Source organism: Camelus dromedarius, chromosome 36, assembly GCF_036321535.1.
Source record: "Camelus dromedarius isolate mCamDro1 chromosome 36, mCamDro1.pat, whole genome shotgun sequence".
NCBI lineage: Eukaryota > Metazoa > Chordata > Mammalia > Artiodactyla > Camelidae > Camelus > Camelus dromedarius.
Window position 1 is genome coordinate 13,959,624 of NC_087471.1, and position 20,093 is coordinate 13,979,716.

General features: G+C 38.6%; 1 protein-coding gene across 21 annotated transcripts in view; it reads left to right on the forward strand.

The window, feature by feature from the left end:
• Window positions 1-18,968, forward strand: part of LOC116151743 (ankyrin repeat domain-containing protein 26-like) — an 83,378-nt gene extending 64,410 nt beyond the window's left edge. For 18 of the 21 annotated variants that reach the window (XM_064482521.1, XM_064482531.1, XM_064482530.1 and 15 more), the window contains 8 exons: window positions 606-743; window positions 2,176-2,688; window positions 3,457-3,609; window positions 9,892-10,257; window positions 10,836-11,026; window positions 12,615-12,826; window positions 17,503-17,544; window positions 18,691-18,968. In XM_064482521.1, the coding sequence (XP_064338591.1) occupies window positions 606-743; window positions 2,176-2,688; window positions 3,457-3,609; window positions 9,892-10,074 (987 nt within the window). In that variant the 3' untranslated portion in view covers window positions 10,075-10,257; window positions 10,836-11,026; window positions 12,615-12,826; window positions 17,503-17,544; window positions 18,691-18,968. The remainder of the gene's footprint in view (window positions 1-605; window positions 744-2,175; window positions 2,689-3,456; window positions 3,610-9,891; window positions 10,258-10,835; window positions 11,027-12,614; window positions 12,827-17,502; window positions 17,545-18,690) is intronic. The other 3 variants (XM_064482528.1, XM_064482529.1, XM_064482541.1) reach the window with 3 other exon arrangements.
• Window positions 18,969-20,093: the final 1,125 nt, after the last annotated feature.

Consider the following 20,093-nt stretch of genomic DNA (forward strand, 5'->3'; position numbering starts at 1 on the left):
ATAAGGATTGACAGTTTTGGTCCATTCAACAAAGTAACCAAGTCTAATTCAAATCCATGTGTTAATTTTGGCTTTTTGAAGTTAAAATCCAGGCTAAATTGCCTTGAGACTATGATGGAACTGGTTAAATGCCTTAAAGAAATTTTCTTTCACTGGGATTTCAAAATTTGTAGATACTGACAGGCATATGCAGAATAGATAAACAAGATTATACTGTATAGCACATGGAAATATGTACAAGATCTTGTGGTAGCTCACAACAAAAAAAAGTCATAATGAATATATATGTGTTCATGTACAACTGAAAAGTTGTGCTCTACACTGGAATTTGACACAACATTGTAAAATGACTATAACTCAATTTAAAGTGTTAAAGAAGTTTTTCTTTCATGATACTACATCCCTTGTGTTTTTGCTCTGTGATAAATTTAGCTATCATGTATATTAGAATTTGAGTTATTTATGTGCATTAAAGGTCCCTGTGCTTAAAAAGGCTACTTCTTTTTAACAGATTTAAAAAAATTTTTTTAAAGATTCCCCTCCTAAGCTTTTTTTGACTTTTTTTCATGGTATAAAACCCAAAACCTAATGAAATATGTCTCCAGGTTTTAGAAGAGCAAAATGACGCTCAGAGACAACTTTCTCAAGAGCAGAATGCCAGAGTAATACAAGATGAAATCCTGGCCCATCGTCTTTCCCAACAAAAGGAGGCAGAAAAGGCTAATAAGAAAATGAATGCTGAGGTATTTTCTTTAGTCGTCTTCAAACATGTGTGTATGAATTTGTATACTTACATAGTTTAAAAACCAGTACTGTAGGTACAGAAAGTATAGAGGGTTTTAAAAGCCTATGTATGTAAATATACTTTCTGGAGTTTTCATTCCTGGTCTATTGGATAAAGCAATATTTTGAATTCAAATCCACTTGCCTGCAACAGTGACATAGTGACATTCACAATGGCCTCATCCAAGGAGACGCTGTTAATATTGTCTATAGGAATTGATGAACTTTTCATTATCTCAAAACTGTTGCTATTAACGGGAGGCATTCTAGTTTCTGGCAGTTATCTCACTCCTTTAATAGACGAATGGAGAGGTTACTTTATCATTTCCAGTGATGGTAAGGAGGAAAAAGTATAGCCAGTTCAGAAACCGCAGTTTGGGTGTCATTCTATGTGTGATAAAAAGTAATGCTCTGCTCCATGTGGTTTCCAATTTCAGTACAAGGAGCTTTTGAATATAGTGATACATATGCCGTAATCTATACTTAGTGATAATTTATTAATCAGTATTTTATTTTTAATAAAATAGTTCACTGTATTTCCCTGCTGTTTCACATCCATTACTGTTATAAACACCATGAAGAAGAAATAAAAATATTGCAGAAGCAAATAGTCTCCTGATTTTCTAAGAAGAGCTCTGTAAATTTGACCTTCTTTACCTTTAGTGTATTCACCACTACTGAAATAGAAGGCTTCTCTTGTGTTTATGTATTTATCCTAGAAAAGTAGCTTTGGTTTGGTGTAAGAGTCAGAGAGTCAGAAGCCCTGGGGAAAACCCTGCAGCTTGCTTGTGTTTTTAACCCTTTATTCCAGAATTGTCACAGCTAAATGAGTTAACTGATGTTTGTAGACATGCTTAGTACAGTGCTTAGGTTTATCATTCATCCGTAGATGTAATTCTTATAACTCACTCTAAAAGTGTTAGGAAGGGAGAATATTTATGGAATATTCTCAGGAAAAAATTTTTTAGGAAATTTAACCTGTCCAAATATATACAGAGCTAAAGCTCTTACTTTGGGGGTAGCTGTAAAGGTTAGATGTCAGATATAATTTTTAAGTGTAGTCAGATTTATTCATTTTCTATTTTAAGCCTTTTGGGTTTGTTGTATTTCAGAGAAAGGCCTTTGTGATTCTGAGCTTCTTAAACATCCTTTTGTGGTTTCTTTTTTACTTTCATGGATTCTCTGTCTTTAATTAAACGTTTGAACTTTTGGGGATTTCTGCTTGTTCAAAGTTTGAGATTTGTATCCACCTTAAGTTTTTCCAGTTGGATACCCAGTTACTGCAAACTTTTTGTTGTATAAACTTAGAGATTAGTCTTTCACTTCAAAGGAAATTATGTCAGTTTATTGCATACAGTTCAAAGAGTAAGAGATGAGGGGTTTCACTTACAGGACACAATGGATTTTGAGCTGTCTGACCCAAAAGATAGCAGCGAGGTGCTTCCTCAGCAACTTCTTGAAGCTGAAAGTCAATTCCGTGGCCCAGAAATTGAGCTCCATCCCAGGAGAGATGCTCTTAGACCAACGACTTTGGTATTAGAATGTGTGCATAGAGACCGAGGCCAAGCCCAGTGTTCAAACAAGGAAACTGAAGCCTTCTCTCAAAGCAAACAAGGGGAAGTCAACAAATATATTGGAAAGCAGGCATTCTTGAAGGAGAAAGTATGTAAACTACAAAGTGAAAACATGTTGCTTCGACAGCAACTGGAAGTTGCTCAAAATGAAGCCAGGAGTGAAAAGACAATACTTAATATCCCAGAGCTGTTTCTGGATCACATGGGAAAACTTGAAGCCATGAGCAGACGAGTTCTGATGCTGGAGGAAGAAAACAAGGAGTTAATCAATGAATGCAGATATTTAAAGGACAGACTGTATCAGTGTGAAATGGACAGAGCAGAAATGGAAGTAAGTACCCAGAAAGGGAACTAGTTTTCAGACTTCCTCAAAGAAAGTTCAAAGTGGTATCTGATGGAAGCTGAACGTTGAAACTAGTTGAATATAAAAAATGTGCAGGCTATAAATATATACACTGTAAAGCAGCAGTACAGAGGAACTGGAGTGCTCTGTGATGTTCGAGTTTGGCACTGGGGTCCCATTTTCAGACTGAGGAGGAGCAGCCAGAGTCCTGAGTGGCAGTGAGTGGGAGGGGTGGGGGAGCTGTAGGAGCTGCAGTCCAGGAGGCAGGGGAGGCCAGGTTGTCTCGGGTCCCCAAAGGCCATTGGAATAACCTCACTTTTATTGTGAGATGGGAGTCTATTGGAAGGATTTAAACACCAGATTGAATATGTGAAGAACTCTGAACTTAAGCCTCTAATGAGAAAGAGGGAGAATGTTCCACAGTGTGGAATTTACCACAACTCATCCCACCCACACACCCCTTTCTGTTTGAGACTTCAGTGGGGGTAAAGCTTGGCCACTTCCTGGGAGGGGCAGGGAATGGCTGGTGGGGCTGCATCCATTGTCTAAGTTAACTTACTGTCAATAAGGCAGGAGGGTCATGCCTTCTGTGTCTTTCACGAAATTCAGTCAACAGGAATGTGTGCCTATGAGGAAAAGAAGGTGAATTGATGTCTGTGGGGATAGTTCTCAAAGTCCATTTGTTGGAGTTACATATTATTAATGTAACTTAGTGATAAGGTGACTTGAAATTCAGTAACAGAGTTATCTTTTTAGGCCCATATGAGACAGCTTCAACAAGAACTGACTGACACCCAGAAGAAAGTGTCTATGTTGGAAGCGTCCCTGGAGGTGACAGCACATCATCAGACTAATTCAGAAAATAAGAGACGGGATGGAGAGAGGAAGTCACATCAAACTGCGAACCCAGTATGTATGAAATTCAGCACATCGGCCGTGAATGTGCAGCGCAGTGTTGCAGGACACAAGCTTTTCAGGGACAGCTTTCTTTTGCATCTTCATTATAATTACACTTTCATTATCTTTATAATGCACTTGTTTCTTAAACTTTGACTTTCATTCTGCCATTTCTTTATTTTTTTCTTATAATATTTACCCTTAGAGAAGTTGAGAATTATACCTCTTTCTTCACAGAAGTTAACTTTTGTTTCCTATTAAACAGTATTTTTTAGTGATCTCTCACCACAATGAGGCAAGCTAGATAAAATCAGAGGTATGATAATGTTTCGTGGAATGTTCCAGAAAATTGTCATGTCTCATCTTCACTTTTGTGAATGGATATAGAATCTGTGTGTATTTATTTCATGGATTTCAGAATACCTTGTGCAGAAAGGTCATTATACAGACCAGTTGAAGTTAGGCATTGCCTTCACTTTCTCTTCATTTTAGACATGTTGTCAAAGCATGGAGAAGTTCAGATCACGTCTGTACACCCAAAATAGAGAAGAAAATTGTCTAGATCCTGCCTTTGGATTTTGTTTTTTAACTTTGAGATATAATTCACATATTATAGGGAGATTGCATAACTCAAGCGGTAGAGTACATGCTTAGCATACACAAGGTCCTGGGTTCGATCCCCTGTACCTCCTCTAAAAATAAATAAGTAAAACCTAATTACTTCCTTCCACCAAAAAAGAAAAAAATTCACGTATCATATAATTCGCCCATTTAGGATGCATAGTTAGTATCTCCTAGTATATTCAGAGATGTGCAGCCGTCACCACAGTCAATTTTAGAACATTCCCATCACCCCGAAAAGAAAGCCTGCATCCCTTGGCCATCACCCCCAGCACCGCAGCCCCCCCATCCCCCGGCAACCACCAGTCTGATTTCTGTCTCTATAGATGTGCCTGTTCTGGGTGTTTCCCAGGAATGGAATCACATGCTGTGTGGTCCTTCATGATTAGCTTTTTTCATTTGACAAAACATCTTCAAGTTTCATCCATGTTACAGCGCTTGTCAGTATTTCCATTTCTGTTTATTGTCAGACATTACTCGGTTGGGCTAAACTGTTTATCCATCCGTCAGTTGATGGACCTTTGGGTTGCCTGTGCTTTTTGGCTATTGCTAATAATGCTGCTGTGAACATTTCTGTCCAAGTTTTGGTGTAAACATGTTTCCATTTCTTTGGGGAACAGACTTAAGAATGGAAATGCTGTCGTATGGGTCATATGGTAACTCTTTAACCTTTTGAGGACCTGCCATACTGTTTTCCAGAGTGGCTGCACCATTTAACATTTTTATCCAAAGTGTGTAATTCTCCCAATTTCTATGCATTCCTGTCAACACTGGTCATTAGCCCTCCTGGTAGGTGTGAATTGGCATCTCATAGTGGCTTTGATTTGCGTTTTTCTGATGACTAAGAATGTTATGGATTTTTCATGCGCTTATCCATTTGTGTATCTTTGAAGACCTGTCTGTTTAGGTTTTTGTCCATTTTAAAATTGGTTTGTCTTTTTATGATTGAATTGTAAGAGTTCTTTTTGTATCCTGGGTGCAAGTCTTTGATCAGATGTGGGATTTTCAAGTATTTCCTCCTGTTCAGGTGCTTGCCTTCTTACCTTCTTGATGGTGTATTTTGAAGAGTAGAAGTTTTTAATATTGATGAAGTTCAGTTAATACATTTCTGTCTTTTACTGTCCTAACAAGTGCCAGATCCAGTCATGAAGACACACACCTGTGTTTTCTTCTAAGAATTTTGTAGTTTTAGCTTTTTCATTTTGAGTTAATTTCATATATATTGTATGAGGTAGAGGTCGAATTTTGTTCTTTTGCATGTGGATATCCAGTTGTCCCAGTACCATTTGTTAAAAAGACTATTATTGTCTCATTCAGTTATTTGACACTCGTATTGAAAATCAATTGACCATAATTGTGAGGGTTTCTTTAAGATTCTCAGTGGTGATGCATTGATCTATGTCTGTTCTATGCCAGTAGCAATTCAGATGTTATGAGAACTCTTTCTGAGTCTTCTTGCCTATTAGCAGTTGTTTTACATAATAAAAAGTCAGTGTCGTCGAGTATCTGTAACTCTACTTCTGTGGAGATGTGCTGCTTCCTGAAGGAGCCTGTGGCCAGCTTACGCCTTGCTGACTCTGTGACATGACAGAAAGTAGGCTTGCAAAGATAAAGTCCATTCCTTCCCCCCCATTCAGGCCTTTAGTTTCTCACCCAGTGCCTCCCACTTCACTCCAGTTTCCATCAAATCATGGTCACGGGATCTGCTGACTTAGTCTGCAATATACTTCATTATGTTGCACTCATTATAATTCATAGACTCATCCATAGATTTCACTATCGAGGCAAAAGATTATGCCTGGAAGATTAATTCAACCTTCCTCTTTGGAAGCCTCTCTAATCTATCATCTTGCATTTCACGATGAAGTCCTCTTTTGGCTTGGTTCTTGTGTGTAACACTGGTGCCGATCTTGTTCTTGGTGTAGATCCTGCATTCTCAGCTCCCTGTGTCTACTTCCTTTTACTTAAAAGGAGAGGTGCCTAGCTGTATTCTATAGCTGAATGCATAATTAATGAAATAAATATTTCATCCCATCCAAGGAAAATTTTCCAAGAGTACAGCTGTTAAACTGCTTTTTATCAGAAACAGATAACAGATTAGTAATTTGAATTTCAAAAGTTCAAAGCTGATCTGTGATATGGAGAATCATTGTGCTACAACATAAAGCTGAGACAGTCTTATCTTCCCTTACCAACAAGCTTTTAAGTAAGGTAAAGGAAAAATGGTATTTAATTTAAATACTGCCAAAGGACACTACATTTATGGTTCCATAATATTTTATTTTCTCTCTGAGGAAAGAAAAATGAAGAGTGAGTGCTAGATTAATAAGTTCTCAAAGCTGCCTGTCTCTTAGAATTTCAGTTAATTGGAATGAGGTAAAAAGGTTGATTTTGGTAAACTGACTATTTCTAGTTTTTCAGTTATTAGACTTCAAATCCTGTGTCTCCTTGCTTACCAGTCTTCCTTATCCTCAAAGTTGAGGGGAAACTGTAAAATACATGCTGGTTTGTAAGAAACTGTAATTGGAGGGAACTCTGAAGTACCTTTCTTCTCACTAGTTCTTAGGTCTTTCTTTATCTGCTTCTTCTCATCAGCACTTTGTCATTAATAAGTTAATCTCAACATTTGTTAACATTCCAGTTTATAGGAGACCAATTTCTACTATATTCAAGTTACATTTCTTACTGTCTTTTTTCACCCACTCTTCTGTTTATATGTTTTTGCCTAACAAACTCCCCAAAGTTCAGTGGCTTAAATAAGCACTTATTTTGTTCACAACCTACACTTAGGAGAAGTGTGGCCAAGACAGCTGGCCTCTATTCCTCTCAGCTTCAGGTGGGGCAGCTCGAAGGCAGGGGGCTGGAATCACTTGAAGGTTCATCCATTGATGTCTGATGGTTGATGTTGGCAGTGGGCTGTGGCTTAGGTGGGACAGGCAGGTGGACCACCTCCCCTGGAACACATAAGCTGTCTTTGTGGCCTGAGTGTGCCCACCTGAGACTGGGTTCCAGGGTTAAGAGAGGCAGAAGGTGAAGTGCCTTTTCAAACCTGCCCTGCAGTTCACTTGGTGCCCCTTTCACTGTTTTCTGTTCTTTACGAGCAGGGCACTTAAGGTTGGTCCATATTCTACCTTTTTTATGGAATTAATTTTGAAAATTTATGGAGACACTCAAAAACCAGCATAATCTACTCACTAGCCACGTTTTCTTACTGCTTCCATACAAGAAATCCACTTATCCCCACTCAATCCCCAAGCAGGTCTGGGTCGCTGTGGTGTTAGGCTCAGGCTCCAGTCCAGGGCCTTCCCATCTTCACCAGGTCCAGGTGGGGCTGAGGTTCCTGGGCGTGGTTTCTGGAGTACAGCCCTTGGGTACACTCCTCTCAGTGCTGAGGCTTGAGGATAAGGAGACACGGATTATTTGCCACCACACACCCAACATTCTGCTAAATCCTAAGGACTCCCTCACTCACAGATGGAAGATGGGAGGCACAGTGGCCCGTAGCAGTTCTGAAATGCAGCCTGATGCTGCCGGCTTTTTGACTAGGATTTAGTCCTAATCCTGGGAGGGGTTCTCCTTCGCTGCCTTCTCTGAGCTCTTTGTTCTGTCCCTTTCATGAGCAATGACCAGTATTTGCAGCTGAGTAGTTCTCTCAAGCCAGCTTCCTCCTTGTAGACCTTCTAAGAAAAACCCAAAGGCCTCTTCCCATTTTGCACTATCTTTGTCTCTTTCAGTCCAAGCTAGCAAGCAGTAGCTTTGCTACCACAGTTCTCTTTAAAACTGAGTTTCCTGTGAATTTTATTGGGGTTCCTGCCATTGGAAAAGCTATTCTCATGTCTCTTTGAGATAAACTCTTCACCTTGGGCTTCCTGTGAAGCTGTTGTGGGACCATGCCTTTGAAATTCTTACGCTTTTAAGATCTTTAAAGGAATTTGAGGCAGCACGTTAAATCTTTCCAAGGTCCTAACAAAGTCTTGGCTTCATCTTTAGACTGTTTCCCTCGTAACACCCTAGATTTGATCTTAGCCCAGAAGCCATTTCTCTGCTTACACATTGTGTGACAATTGGGCATGTGGAGATGCTTTAAATGGGATACAGATACTTGAACCCAGTGAGTCCTAGTTTCTTTACATTTAATAATCTTTTTGTTTTAGCTTATCTCTCTTGTCAATTTTACTTTCAGCTGTTTGGTAGCAAGAGTCCCGTTTCCTCCGGTGTCCTTTTCTTCCCTGGCCTAGAAGCCGTCACTCTCAGCCCTTCAAGGGCCCTCAGGCTTCCACTCACAGTCTCGGGGACACTTTGGGTTTTCACTCTTACTCTTCTCTACATCTGTTCAGGTTTCACCTACCTCCAGGTGCAAAGGCATCCCCACATTTTGGGTTCTTTTTTAATGGCTGTGCCCCATTTTTAACATCAATATCTGTGCCAGTTATGTATTGCTAATAATTTATATAATAAACTGCCTCAAAACCTGGTGACTCAAAACAGCATTTGCTTGGTTCCAAAATCTGTGTTTAGACATGGCTCAGTGGAACCAGCTCATTTCTTCTCCACTTGGCATCAAGCAGGCACTACAATAATCTAAAGGCTTGTTCATGCACATGTCTGGAAGTTGGAGCTGGCTTGGGTTAAGGACATTCCCTTGGGTCATCAGCTGGGACAGCTGCGTGTACACTCAGTAGGTGGCCTGGGCTTCACAACGTGGTGGCTGGGTTCTAAGGGTGAGCATCCCTATGGAGTGAAAGTCAGACGCCATTTAGCCTTAGAAATCACACAGCAGTGCCCCCACATTCTGTCCCCTAGAAAGCAGTTGACTGAGGCCAGTACATACTTCAGGGGAGGGAATTTTGCAGGGGAAGTGTCAAGGAATTTGTAGATGTTTTACAACCACTACCTCCAGCTGCCTTGTCTCACCAAATAATGCGTCTATCTGAAGGAAGGCAGTTCTTCCCAAGTCAGTGTCACTGAAATTCCAGCAATTTTTTTTGTTTTTGTTGAGTATGTTCTCTTGTTTTGTGGAGAGCCACAAAGGATTACAAGAATTAAGGCTTTTTTGTTTGTTTGTTTAGAAAAATGCATGGGTCATCTTACTAAACCACTACACCAGGAGATGGATTTCTCCTTAACTCTGTGAATCATTCATTGCTCCTTGGAATGCAATTCAAACTAGCATAAAATATTTGTAGTTCAGAGAAAGGCTTATGGCATTAGAATCCATATTTGTAAGATGTATTAATTGCAGTCTTTTTTTCAAAGTCTTGTTTTGGGAGGCATTTATTAACTCAGCCCTAAGTAGCTCAATGTGATCGCCCTAAAACTTTAAAAATCATGAAGAGTTAAGACTTGGGGAAGGAAGGGGTAAGAGACTTTCTACTAAGAGGTGCCTTATAGTCATTTTATGTAGGAAAGACATGAAACAATTATAGAAAAAATAAAGTGTAAAATCAAGTACAAATGTATAACAAAGATGATGACAGTAAACTATATTTTTGTGACTCTTGGTGGTTTGAACTTTTTTTCTTGATTTTCTGAGTAATTTGAGTTTCTCCCTTCTACAAGGCAGATACCATTTTATTGTAACTGAGTTTATTTCAACCTTTGATGCTGGGTTAGAGTTAGGCTGTTCTCAGTCTGCTAACCTCATTACCAAACAATTTTATCTTCTTCATGCAGAATGCTGATCTGCCAGCAAAAGAGGAATCTACATCTTCAGTACTTCTCCATCTGAGTGCAGAAACTCAGCTTCTTCTAAAAGAACTAGTATCTATGAAAGAGATGCAAAAGAAGTGTGAAACACTAGAGAAGGAGAAGAAGAAGTTGGAGGAAGAAGTACTAAACCTCAGAGGTCACCTCTAAATGAACATAGTGGAACGCAGTCAAGTGAAGCAGTACAAACGGGAGACTGAAGAGCAAGCAAGATGGGATGTAGTAGAAAAACTGAAAGAACTCAGGCGAGCTGTGCAGTACAGACGGGAAACTGAAGAGCAAGCAACACATGATGTAGTAGAAAAATTGAAAGAAATCAGCCAGTTTTTACAGGTGAAACATTGATCTGTAACGTGCTCTAACTCACTTCGCTAAGAATTAGTTTGGATGTGTACATTTTATGTGTTTCCTCTACTTCCCATATAGCAGTTTGTTTTGTAGATTTCTGGAAGGAAGGCTGCATTTGTTACTCCCTTTAAATAATTTAGTTTCCATCATCACTATCACTAAATTGATCTTTCAGAACAATTCTCACTAGAGAATTATTTTTAAGATCATTTGGTGTAAATCAAGACTACTAGGAGGAAAAGAATATATTGTGATGTAAATACTGTGCCACACTCTGGGATTACTGTTAGGTTGTATTGTTCAATTTTTAAAATTTTAAATTGATCCTATTATTCTTTGAACTATCACGTTACATGAGTACTAATATAAGAGTGGTTCAACTTTAATTTTGTAATTCAGATTTAATTCACTTGACATTGATGATAAGTAGTTTAATAGTCAGCTTTTTTCTCACACTTAAAATTGCTTTCTGAGTCACTGACTCAAAACTAAAGGGAACAAATAGACTGTAATTACTCAGGTTATAATTATTTATAAAATTGTATCCTTTTAATTTGCTTTAGGCACAAGCAGCATTTCAAGAAAATGTGTTAAGAGAGTATAAATGTGCTTCAGTAAGTCAAATGGAACACAGAGTTAAAGACCTGGAACCTGAACTGAAAAATGATTCTAATGAAAACAAATTGGAAAAATACAAACAACTGTACCTGGAAGAGCTAGAAAATAGAAAGTCTTTGGCAAGTCAGCTAACCTTGTAAGTCAGAACATAGAATTATAGAAAATAATTTATGTCATTAATTTGCCTCTAAGGCATAATATTGAGCCAGGTTCATGAGGTGAGTAGCAAGTGAAAGCTAACTAGATAGTGTAATTTTGGGAAATGATGTTAGCAAATGAACTCTTCTTTAAAATATCAGTCTAGGGCAGTTTGCATCTCCCTGCCTTTTGTTGCTTTTACATGACTTTATTTTTTATATTTGCATATATTTAACCTGATCTAGTCTTTAAGCTAGGGGTTTTGCAAACTTTGTAATTTAGACAGCCATATTATCACAAAATTTCTAGCTGGAACTCCCATAAATAGAAATGTTAATGAGTTTAAAATTAACTGTGTTTTGGAAGAGCACAACGTAAACCCAAGGGGCCCCATGCTGGTGTCTGGTGAATTTATTTTCTTCATTGTGATATTTGGTGTCACCGCTAGTGGGCACCGTGAGACGAAGTACTGTACCCTTTTAAGTTTGTCTCTGCTACATAAAGGCATGCTTGGGGAATAGGGGGAAATTCACATAGGGGTGAAGGGCAGTATAGTGGTTCACAAAGTGGCTAAGAAGAATATGGTGGCCTGCCCGAGGGGGTGTGTGGAAGACAGAAAGGGCGGGTCCCACCTCCGGTGCCTGAGTAGCAGTGTTATAAGCTACAGGTCTCCCTGCTATCCAAAAGTAGAGCATTCCTATGAAAGTTGTCGGTGTAAAGCAAAGAGGCAGTTACCTTAGGACACATCTTGCTGGTGGGTGCATAAAATAATTGTGCATAAAGCACAGGCGCTCACACACACAGTCCAAAGCCGTGGCGGCGTGATGCCAGGATACTGAGTGTGGTTCTGGGGAAGGAGCTCAGTGGAGCCCCTCTCGCTGCTCGGGGTGCTCGTTGCCCCTCTGATGGCTCGGGCTAAAACAAACACCCAGCGCTATTCTGGCTTTTTGCTTTTTTTTCCATAAAAGTGAAAATCCGCTTGAGATTTTGTTTGGTTATGGAAAACAAGTGCTGATGTAGGCCTCTGGTAAAAGCAAAGTAACAAAGTGAGCTTTGGGAAATTGGGGGACACTTGAAATTGCCCCTGGCACTGTCGTAGTTTTTTCCCACCATCCACTCTGCCGCCTGGTGCCCCCCAGAGGTGGTGGCTCTAAACTGTTGCTCAGTGCCACATGCTTAATTTCTCCCGGGTAATGAGTGAGATGTGTATATAAGGGGGGGTGAAAGCAAATGCTTGAAAATGGCTTTGAGGGATGGTTTATTTTTTATTTCTAAACTGGTTTACTGAGGGTGAGTTTGTCTAGATGCAGCCTGTGCAGAAGGCAGTGGGGGTCCTCTGTGGGGGCGTCTCCATCTCTGACTCTCCCCACTTTGAAGTACTTGTTAGTTAAGGGCCCCCCCCAGGCACATACATCCTTCTTTAGGACAGTTTTAAACTGTAATTGTTTACAGTAGGTCTTCGCTGACATATTTTTGGTGTTAAAACGCAGTTTAATGGGACAATTTGTTTACTATTATAGCAACTTTAAAAATACACATCACTTAGGAAGAAAATGAATGAAATCTGTGTTTTGCGATCCTCGCAGGGTTAATGAGAGGCTGGCCAAGGTGAGCACTAAGCTTCAGCTGGAGAAGCAGCACAAGAGCTCTTTCCCTGGCTTTGTTCCTGCAAGGCCTGTTGACGGACTGCCTTCTGCTGCTAGTACTAGCATGGAGGCCAAAAGGAGTCTTACTCGAAGAAGGAACTTCAAGACTTTTTTCTGATCCTTAAACTAGCTTGAGCGATCACTTGTTCTGGGTTAGTCATATTATCTTTTTTCCTTGGGTTTCAGATTTCTGATATAATTCTTGTTTTTAATTTGATGAAATTCTGAGTTGTTTATTTGACTTATGCACACTAAGTAAAAGCCATAATTGTGCTAATAAAGAAAGGAGACAAATTTTATAATTTTTTAAAGTCTCTGGACTTGTAATTATCAAGAGATACCTGTCATTAACTTTATTCAATAAGTGCAACTAAACTGACAAATTTTAAATTTCTTAAAAAGCTCCATTTTAAATTCTATTTTAGAAATTAAGTATTAGTACCAAATAACTAGAGATCCACTTTCCAATGTTTGGCTTAGTTTCTGATTGATTTCAGTTTGGCATTGGTTGATAGTAATTTTCAAGTTTTGCTGCACCCCAGTTTTTCTACCCCTAAGCATAAGTAAATGATTGGCATTGAGCTACTTAACCACACGCTGATGTTTTTTATTTAAAGGAATCCAAGATAAGTTCTTTTTATGAATTCAATAAACTTGTAACACTAAAAACATTAAGTTCCATTTTTAAGTTTAAAATTTTTATCATTTTCTTCTGTAAGAGTACATCCTTAATTGCTATTTTACTTATAGCATTGTTATTTTAATTGTTGTCTTCCTGAGCAGTTGTAGGACATTTCTAAATATGTAGTCAAGTAAAGCAAATACTTAAATTTTTAAAATGAAGTTCACTTACGTCTCTGTCTTGCCCTCACCTGCAGGAATACTGAGGTGGCAACGATAGGGAGTCTTTAAATTACAACCAGTTTTCATTGTGTATCGTTGTTAAAATAGCCATTTAAAGCGGTGCGCGTTGGTTTATGGTTTGATGGTGTTTTCATGATCTTCTTGATGCAGAGGAGGGCAGCACGGGCCCTTGTTAAGTGAGATCTCAACCTGTTTCTTCTCACTTGCCTTCATGTCATAATAAAATGGAAGAAGAAAAAAGCTCAGGTTTCATAGTGTTGTGGGTAAATTGAGTCTAAGTGCTTCAGAGTCATGAAACCGGACTGCATGGTGTTAAAAAAAAAAAATGCATGGCTAACACTTCCGTCAGTGGCTAAGCATGATGCAAACTCGAAATGTTTTCATTAGTTGTCACCAAAAAATCGACAGTGTGTCACTTTGTGGGATGATGTTGGAAGAGTGTGAGTGCAAAAGCAATGCAAGAGAAAGCTCCTGAGGACAGTTTTCTCCTTTAATGTTTTTGGGGGAAAGAGGTGTCTATGTTTTAGTACTTCTAGATACACTGGAAAATGACTTATTTTAAACTCAGTGTTGTAGTTACAAGGTACATGTAGTTCTGTGGGGCCATGGGGCTGAATCATGCTAGGTTTAGCAGGGAGGTTAACAAGCCCCACTCTGTCCAGGTGCAGAGACACGTCTCCCTCAGCACTGCCGGGCGCCTCACAGGAGTTACTGTACAGTTACTGCTTACAGATTTCTTAGACTTAGAGAAAGAAGGTGCCTTGTGGAATTGCTAGGGATGTAATTATTTCTGCTGGGAAAACATAAAGTAATGCTATGAGAGGTGTGGACATACTGTTTAAAATGACAGGAAGGTATGGGTTTTTGCATGGGGCTTAACAAAACAGACTTCCACAGCTTTTCAGCTATGGCTCTAGAAAGCAGAATGTTAAAAATGACATTGGGATTGGATTTAACATTCTCCTTTATGTGCAAATTTTAACATTTTGGACTGTTCCTACTGTGAAGTTCCAGCTTACTCAGCATTTTTTTCTAACTTGACAGAAGTATTGCTCTAAGTCTGTGATTTCAGTCGTGCTGGTTGTTGAAGCAAGGTTTTTCCAGCTCATAACACTTGGGTTTATTGCCTCTCTTACTGCTGCATGAAGTATAGCCTTGTCACGTGACATCGTTGTAGCAGTAACAGATGGACCTCGTATCTGTTTTGTTAATTTTTACCCTCAGATTTCACATTCTAGTTTATTTCTGGGATGTTTTGTCCTATATGTCAGAAGCAATTTTACAGTTTTGCTCAATTGTGTTATTTAATTATATTATTATAAAATACAAAAAGTTAAAATTAGCCTGAGCAGATACATCACTGTTACATTTTCTTGCACATAGAATTTTTTTCTGAGAACTGAGAACTTTAAAATGGATTCCAGACAATATTATAACAGACAAAATTTCTCTGTTTTAAAGATTTTTTTATGTTCAAGAGTTTTTAAGTATTGGTGTGCCTAACATGAAGCATGGCCACAATAGTTAATAAATGTCCTTCAAATCTATTTTAAATAGAAAGACTAAATTTTACACTCATTGATTTTGGACTTTTGGTGTATTACTGACACTTTCAAACATTTTCTGATGATTTATTTAAGTAACTTTTAAATTTCTCAAATGTCTGGTTTAGCAGCCCATTTTCTAAATGGGATTATACCAGTGCACCAGAGCTAAAACGATTAACATTCCTAAGACTTATAACTTTTTACATGACACAGCACTGCATCTCAGCAGGATCTGGTCACGTTTCTTTTAAAAGTAGGCTTCCAAGGCAGGTCACATCCACTTTGAATTTTAATTCTAATCAAACTATCACAGTAGTTAAGCTCACTTCTCATAAAGCAGAGGCAGAGTTCAGTAACCTTGTTTCTGGTATCAGCTCTCTGCCCTGTGGACTCCCTCCTGCCCTCATTTCATTTTGTCTGAATGGACAAATGAGGAAGCGTGTTATCTTTTGAAAGACAACCACTCAACTTCTTCCAGTTCTTTTTCTTTCATTCACTTTTTTCTCTGTACTTAATTTTTTAGCTCCTTGATCAACAAATTCTTTCTCATTTGTTTTCTCTGCAGAAAAATACATGCATTTAATAGTTACAAACTGACAAGTGCCATTTCCTTCATACATTAACCTATTTACAACAGGACAATGAATCAAAGCAGTTAAATGACTTGATTTTATTACATTTCTGGAATTGTATTTATTTTTATAACATTTAAAATAAGAATGGTACCAAATTTTAACTGGAAACTATCAATAATCTGAAAACATACTCACTTTGGAATTGAACGTGTGTGTATACATGTGTGGCAAGTGTGTTTTTATCAAATTGATCTCCGAAAGAGAGGGCAGCATTATCTTCCAGCCTGTGACCTCAGTTTTGACCTCAATCCTGCAGTGTACCCGGTGGGACCTTCCATTTCTATGGGACATAGTCTGCAAACTGCCAGTTACGAGAGAATCCTCCTAATTAAAAATCATTAGAATTAAAACTTGCTGATACATTGTCTTCCTGTGGATAATTTTCTCACCTTTCTGTGTTTTTGTTAAATGGAAAAGCTTAAGTAAAACTGTAGGTGCCTTTTCCTTATTAATGTTGGACTTCACACCACTTCCACCATCTGGACATGGGGGTCCTCACCTAGAAATAAACATAAAGGTCCCAGAAGTACCTATTTAGGAAAAAAGCTTTGCAGAGGAAAAGATAGTAATCTTAGATTCAGCTCATGTAAAAGTGTGATCTACATTTTGCATAGTGTTTATTAACGGTTACATGAATTTGTTTCAGTTAAGTCTTCTCCCTTCATCTGTTAGGCGTTTTTCACTTCACAGGACCCACTTGGCACTGTTGTCACGTTGTTGATGGCAGAAGGCCTCTGTAGAATGCTCTTGTCAGTGTTACAGAAAACAGTCTCTGAAAATACTGGAAAATGGTAGCCCCAAATTTTGTCTTTGCATCTAACATTTACAAAGGCCTCGGTTCTCGTGTTGCTGTTATCACCACAGTGTTTATTATGTCTGGTGTACTAGTTTAGACCCTGTTTAGTGAGCGGGTGACTTCTATAAGAAAGATTTTTAAAAGAACACTCTAGGTGGGGACGCTTGTAGTTTGAAATGTCCCCACACATTTCATAATTAAATATGTAACTAATTAAGTCAAGTTTCAAAAAGTTGGCCCTAATTTCTAGAACGGAAGCAAAGTTACATTTAAAGAATTATATTGTTTTCCTTATTTCTAAGTCTAGGAAGTTGTGAATCAGAAACCAACTTTTGAAACTGGTGCTAGCCTCTCCTTTCCTTTTCTTCAAGCAGATTTTCTGATATAAATATTTTAGTCATATACAGAGAGCAAAATACATTTGCTTAACCTGTTTGCCAGTAGAATTTTCACTTGACATTATAACAGAACACTGTTCTTCATTTTACGCATCTAGTATGCTGTGCTAAAAACATTAGCAAGAACAGACCTTAAAATTTTAGTTTTCTAAAAGTGCAGGAATGGAAAGCTCATTTTAAGGAAAAATCCATTAACGTTAAAAAAACTAAGCTTTTATAAAGGGCAGTTTTTCTGAGAACTGCAGAGTAATGCATTCAGTGTAGAACATGAATTGTTTAAACTTTGTGCTAACAAGATCGGGCATCGCCCTCTGAGATTATGTGTATCCGACAGGACAGTGTTTACTGTGCTTTCCATCAGGGGAATCTAAATAGCCTTACATATATATGTTCTCTATTATCTAAAATCAAAGTAAGTAGGAATTTATTTTATTTTATTCCTGTGTTTTTTTTCTATTTAAACAATCCCCAAGTTAGGTCAAGTCTCTAAAAGTATTTAAAGGCCACATTTCATAAGCTAGCTGTCATTTCTATGATAGTGTTTCTTGTTTAACTTAAACATTAAAAATAATATTTGACTTATTTCAGATGCAGAAGAAGTTGGAGAATAATATAGAGAATTAAAAGAAGGTATGTTGCCAACATTTCTGAATTAAATTTAGACATTGGCTTCCAAAATACACTGTAAACAGTAAATGGTACCTCTTTCTAGTGTTTGAATAACAGATACTATGTTAAATTTTTTTCTTACACATATCTAATGAAAAATGTGAAAGCATAATTTCATTCATATGATAAATGTACTTATTCTTCATTTATTCATCATGATCCATAGCTTTAAAAAAAATCTCAAGAAGTCTGTGTTCTCTATTTCTGGCTGTGCCCTTCCTCTTCTGCTGTCCCCGTGGCCCTGTCATCTGCACACGGACCTGTTCTCAGCATGGAGGTCATCAGCTTCTCGAGTTTGGTAGTGACTGAGGCCAAAAGCCCAGACTCAAGCAATCACAGTTCATGTAACTGTCCCCTGGTGGATGACAATTTCCTGTGATTCACTTTGTCAGGGGTTACCCTTTTGCCCTCAGGAAAAATTCCAAATTCCTTAGCTTGGAAGAAAAACACCCACATCGTTTTGGCTCTTGCCAAAGGCTTCAGCCGTATCTCTTTCCTCCCCTGCTCTGCCCCTGTGCTCCAGCGGCTGGTCAGACTGCGTCCAGCTCCGCGGGCGCCCTTCCTGCCTCTGCTCTTTGTGTTTGCTTCTTGCCTCTCCCTCCCACACTTTCTCCTCCTTCAGGTATCTGCTTACACATCATGGCCACCAAAGAGGGAACAGTATTGACACAAAGCTGGATGTCCCTTCTGAGTGTTCCAACTGTGCCCTCTTTTATACCTGTCATGGCATTTATGTCTTTGTACCGAAATTGCCTGTTCATCTATTTTTCCAGTTTATGGTACATGATTTTTCAGGGTGGACTCTGTCATCTTCATCTTGTGGTTCCAGTGCTTGTCACAGTGCCTTAGTACATGGTTGCTGAGTAAACGAATGAAAAATGAGAAAACCAGGGGCTCTGGTCCTTTGCCACAGGAGCAGTTAATTCAACGTGCAGCCCTGGGCAAAGCCTAGAGTAGTAATCTTGTATTTTGTTTTGTAATTGTATGTAGGTATTTTTCATTCTTAAAACTTAGAAGAGTCTCAGCTTTTCTTAAAAAATAAACTGACATTTAGTTACCTATGAAGTATTTTAAGTAAAGAATCTAATTCTTTCATTTTCTTTCTAGCTACTACTGAACTTGAATCTAAGTCCTACAGACTCTCTCATAGCCTTGATGGACGAGTCAAGTCTAAGTCCAGATCTGGTTTTGAAAGCATGTGAAGAATATGTGGAGATTTTGCAGAATATGTATATGATCTGCAAGATAAATAGTAAACATTTACCTGCTGGGCTGTTTGCCTAACATTTTAGTTACTTCCCATTATGTAAGATACTGACACTGTTTATTAAAGAAAAATACTCTTGCATTCTATATGGGCATGATTAAAATTGATGTATTTTAAATCACTTTTCTCTGTGTCTCATTGACTTCTAAGCAGATTTTGGGAATAAAACCCAGCACTTTGGAGTATTATATACTCAAACTGAGCCCGGATGCCAGCTGTTTAAACAGCACCCAGCCACCCACCAAACTTGTCATTGATATTGAGCCGTGTTGGTTGATAGCTTTTTTGAATTTTCCAGCGTTAATCACTGTCTGTAGACCTAAAGATTTAGACGGACAGCGTTTGGATCTGCTGTGGCTGTTTCAGTGTTCTGTTGGATCACAACAATCGTTACAGTGCCATCAAGCTTTCTATATGTTATCTTAAACACTGATTCACAGATGTTTCATCATGGAGAAACGAAATCTGCCTCAGGCTTTTCATTTTCTCTACTTACTTTTTGGAAACAGTCTTAAAATTAGAGACAAGTCCCGAGCACCAGACTCAAATGGACATTGTCACAAACCTGCCATCTCTCCCATACATTCTCCTAAGGCGTTCTCTATCTTTCCTAAATGTCACTTGTTCTACCATAAGTGCCCTTTCTCTCCCCTCTCACCAAGAAGTCATTTGTTTTTCAGGAAATGCCTTTCTCCTTTTCCTGTCACTTACTAAATTGTATATAAGCCCCCACTTCTAGCCACCCCTTCAAATCCCATTGCTTTGTGAACTCTTGCATGTATTCATATGTAATTTTTTTCTCACAGTAATCTGCTTTAGTCAATTTAATTTGCAGGTTCCCAATCACTGAATGTAAGACGGTAAAGGAAATACTCTCGAAATACTCTCAACAATTTCCAGGAGCTAAATTCGTAATAACTCCTACTTACATCCTTTATTCCCTTTTCTGTCATTTCAGTGTGCTTATTTGGCAAAACTCCCAACTGCACAACAGACTGATTATCACTTTTCCCCCTTACATTCCCCCAGGCATCTTAAGTGCTGCTGAAGAAAGTCACGCACTGCCCAGCGATCCTGCTACTTTTATTTAATTTGTACCTTCTTCCTTCTCAGTGATGATTTCAAATTTCCCTCTCTGTAAAGATCTCCCTCTGTTTCTTCCCTCTCACGTGAACCAGACAGTCTTACTTCTGACGACAAACTTCCTGAAGGATTTGCCTGCTTCCCCACCAGCAGTGTGTCC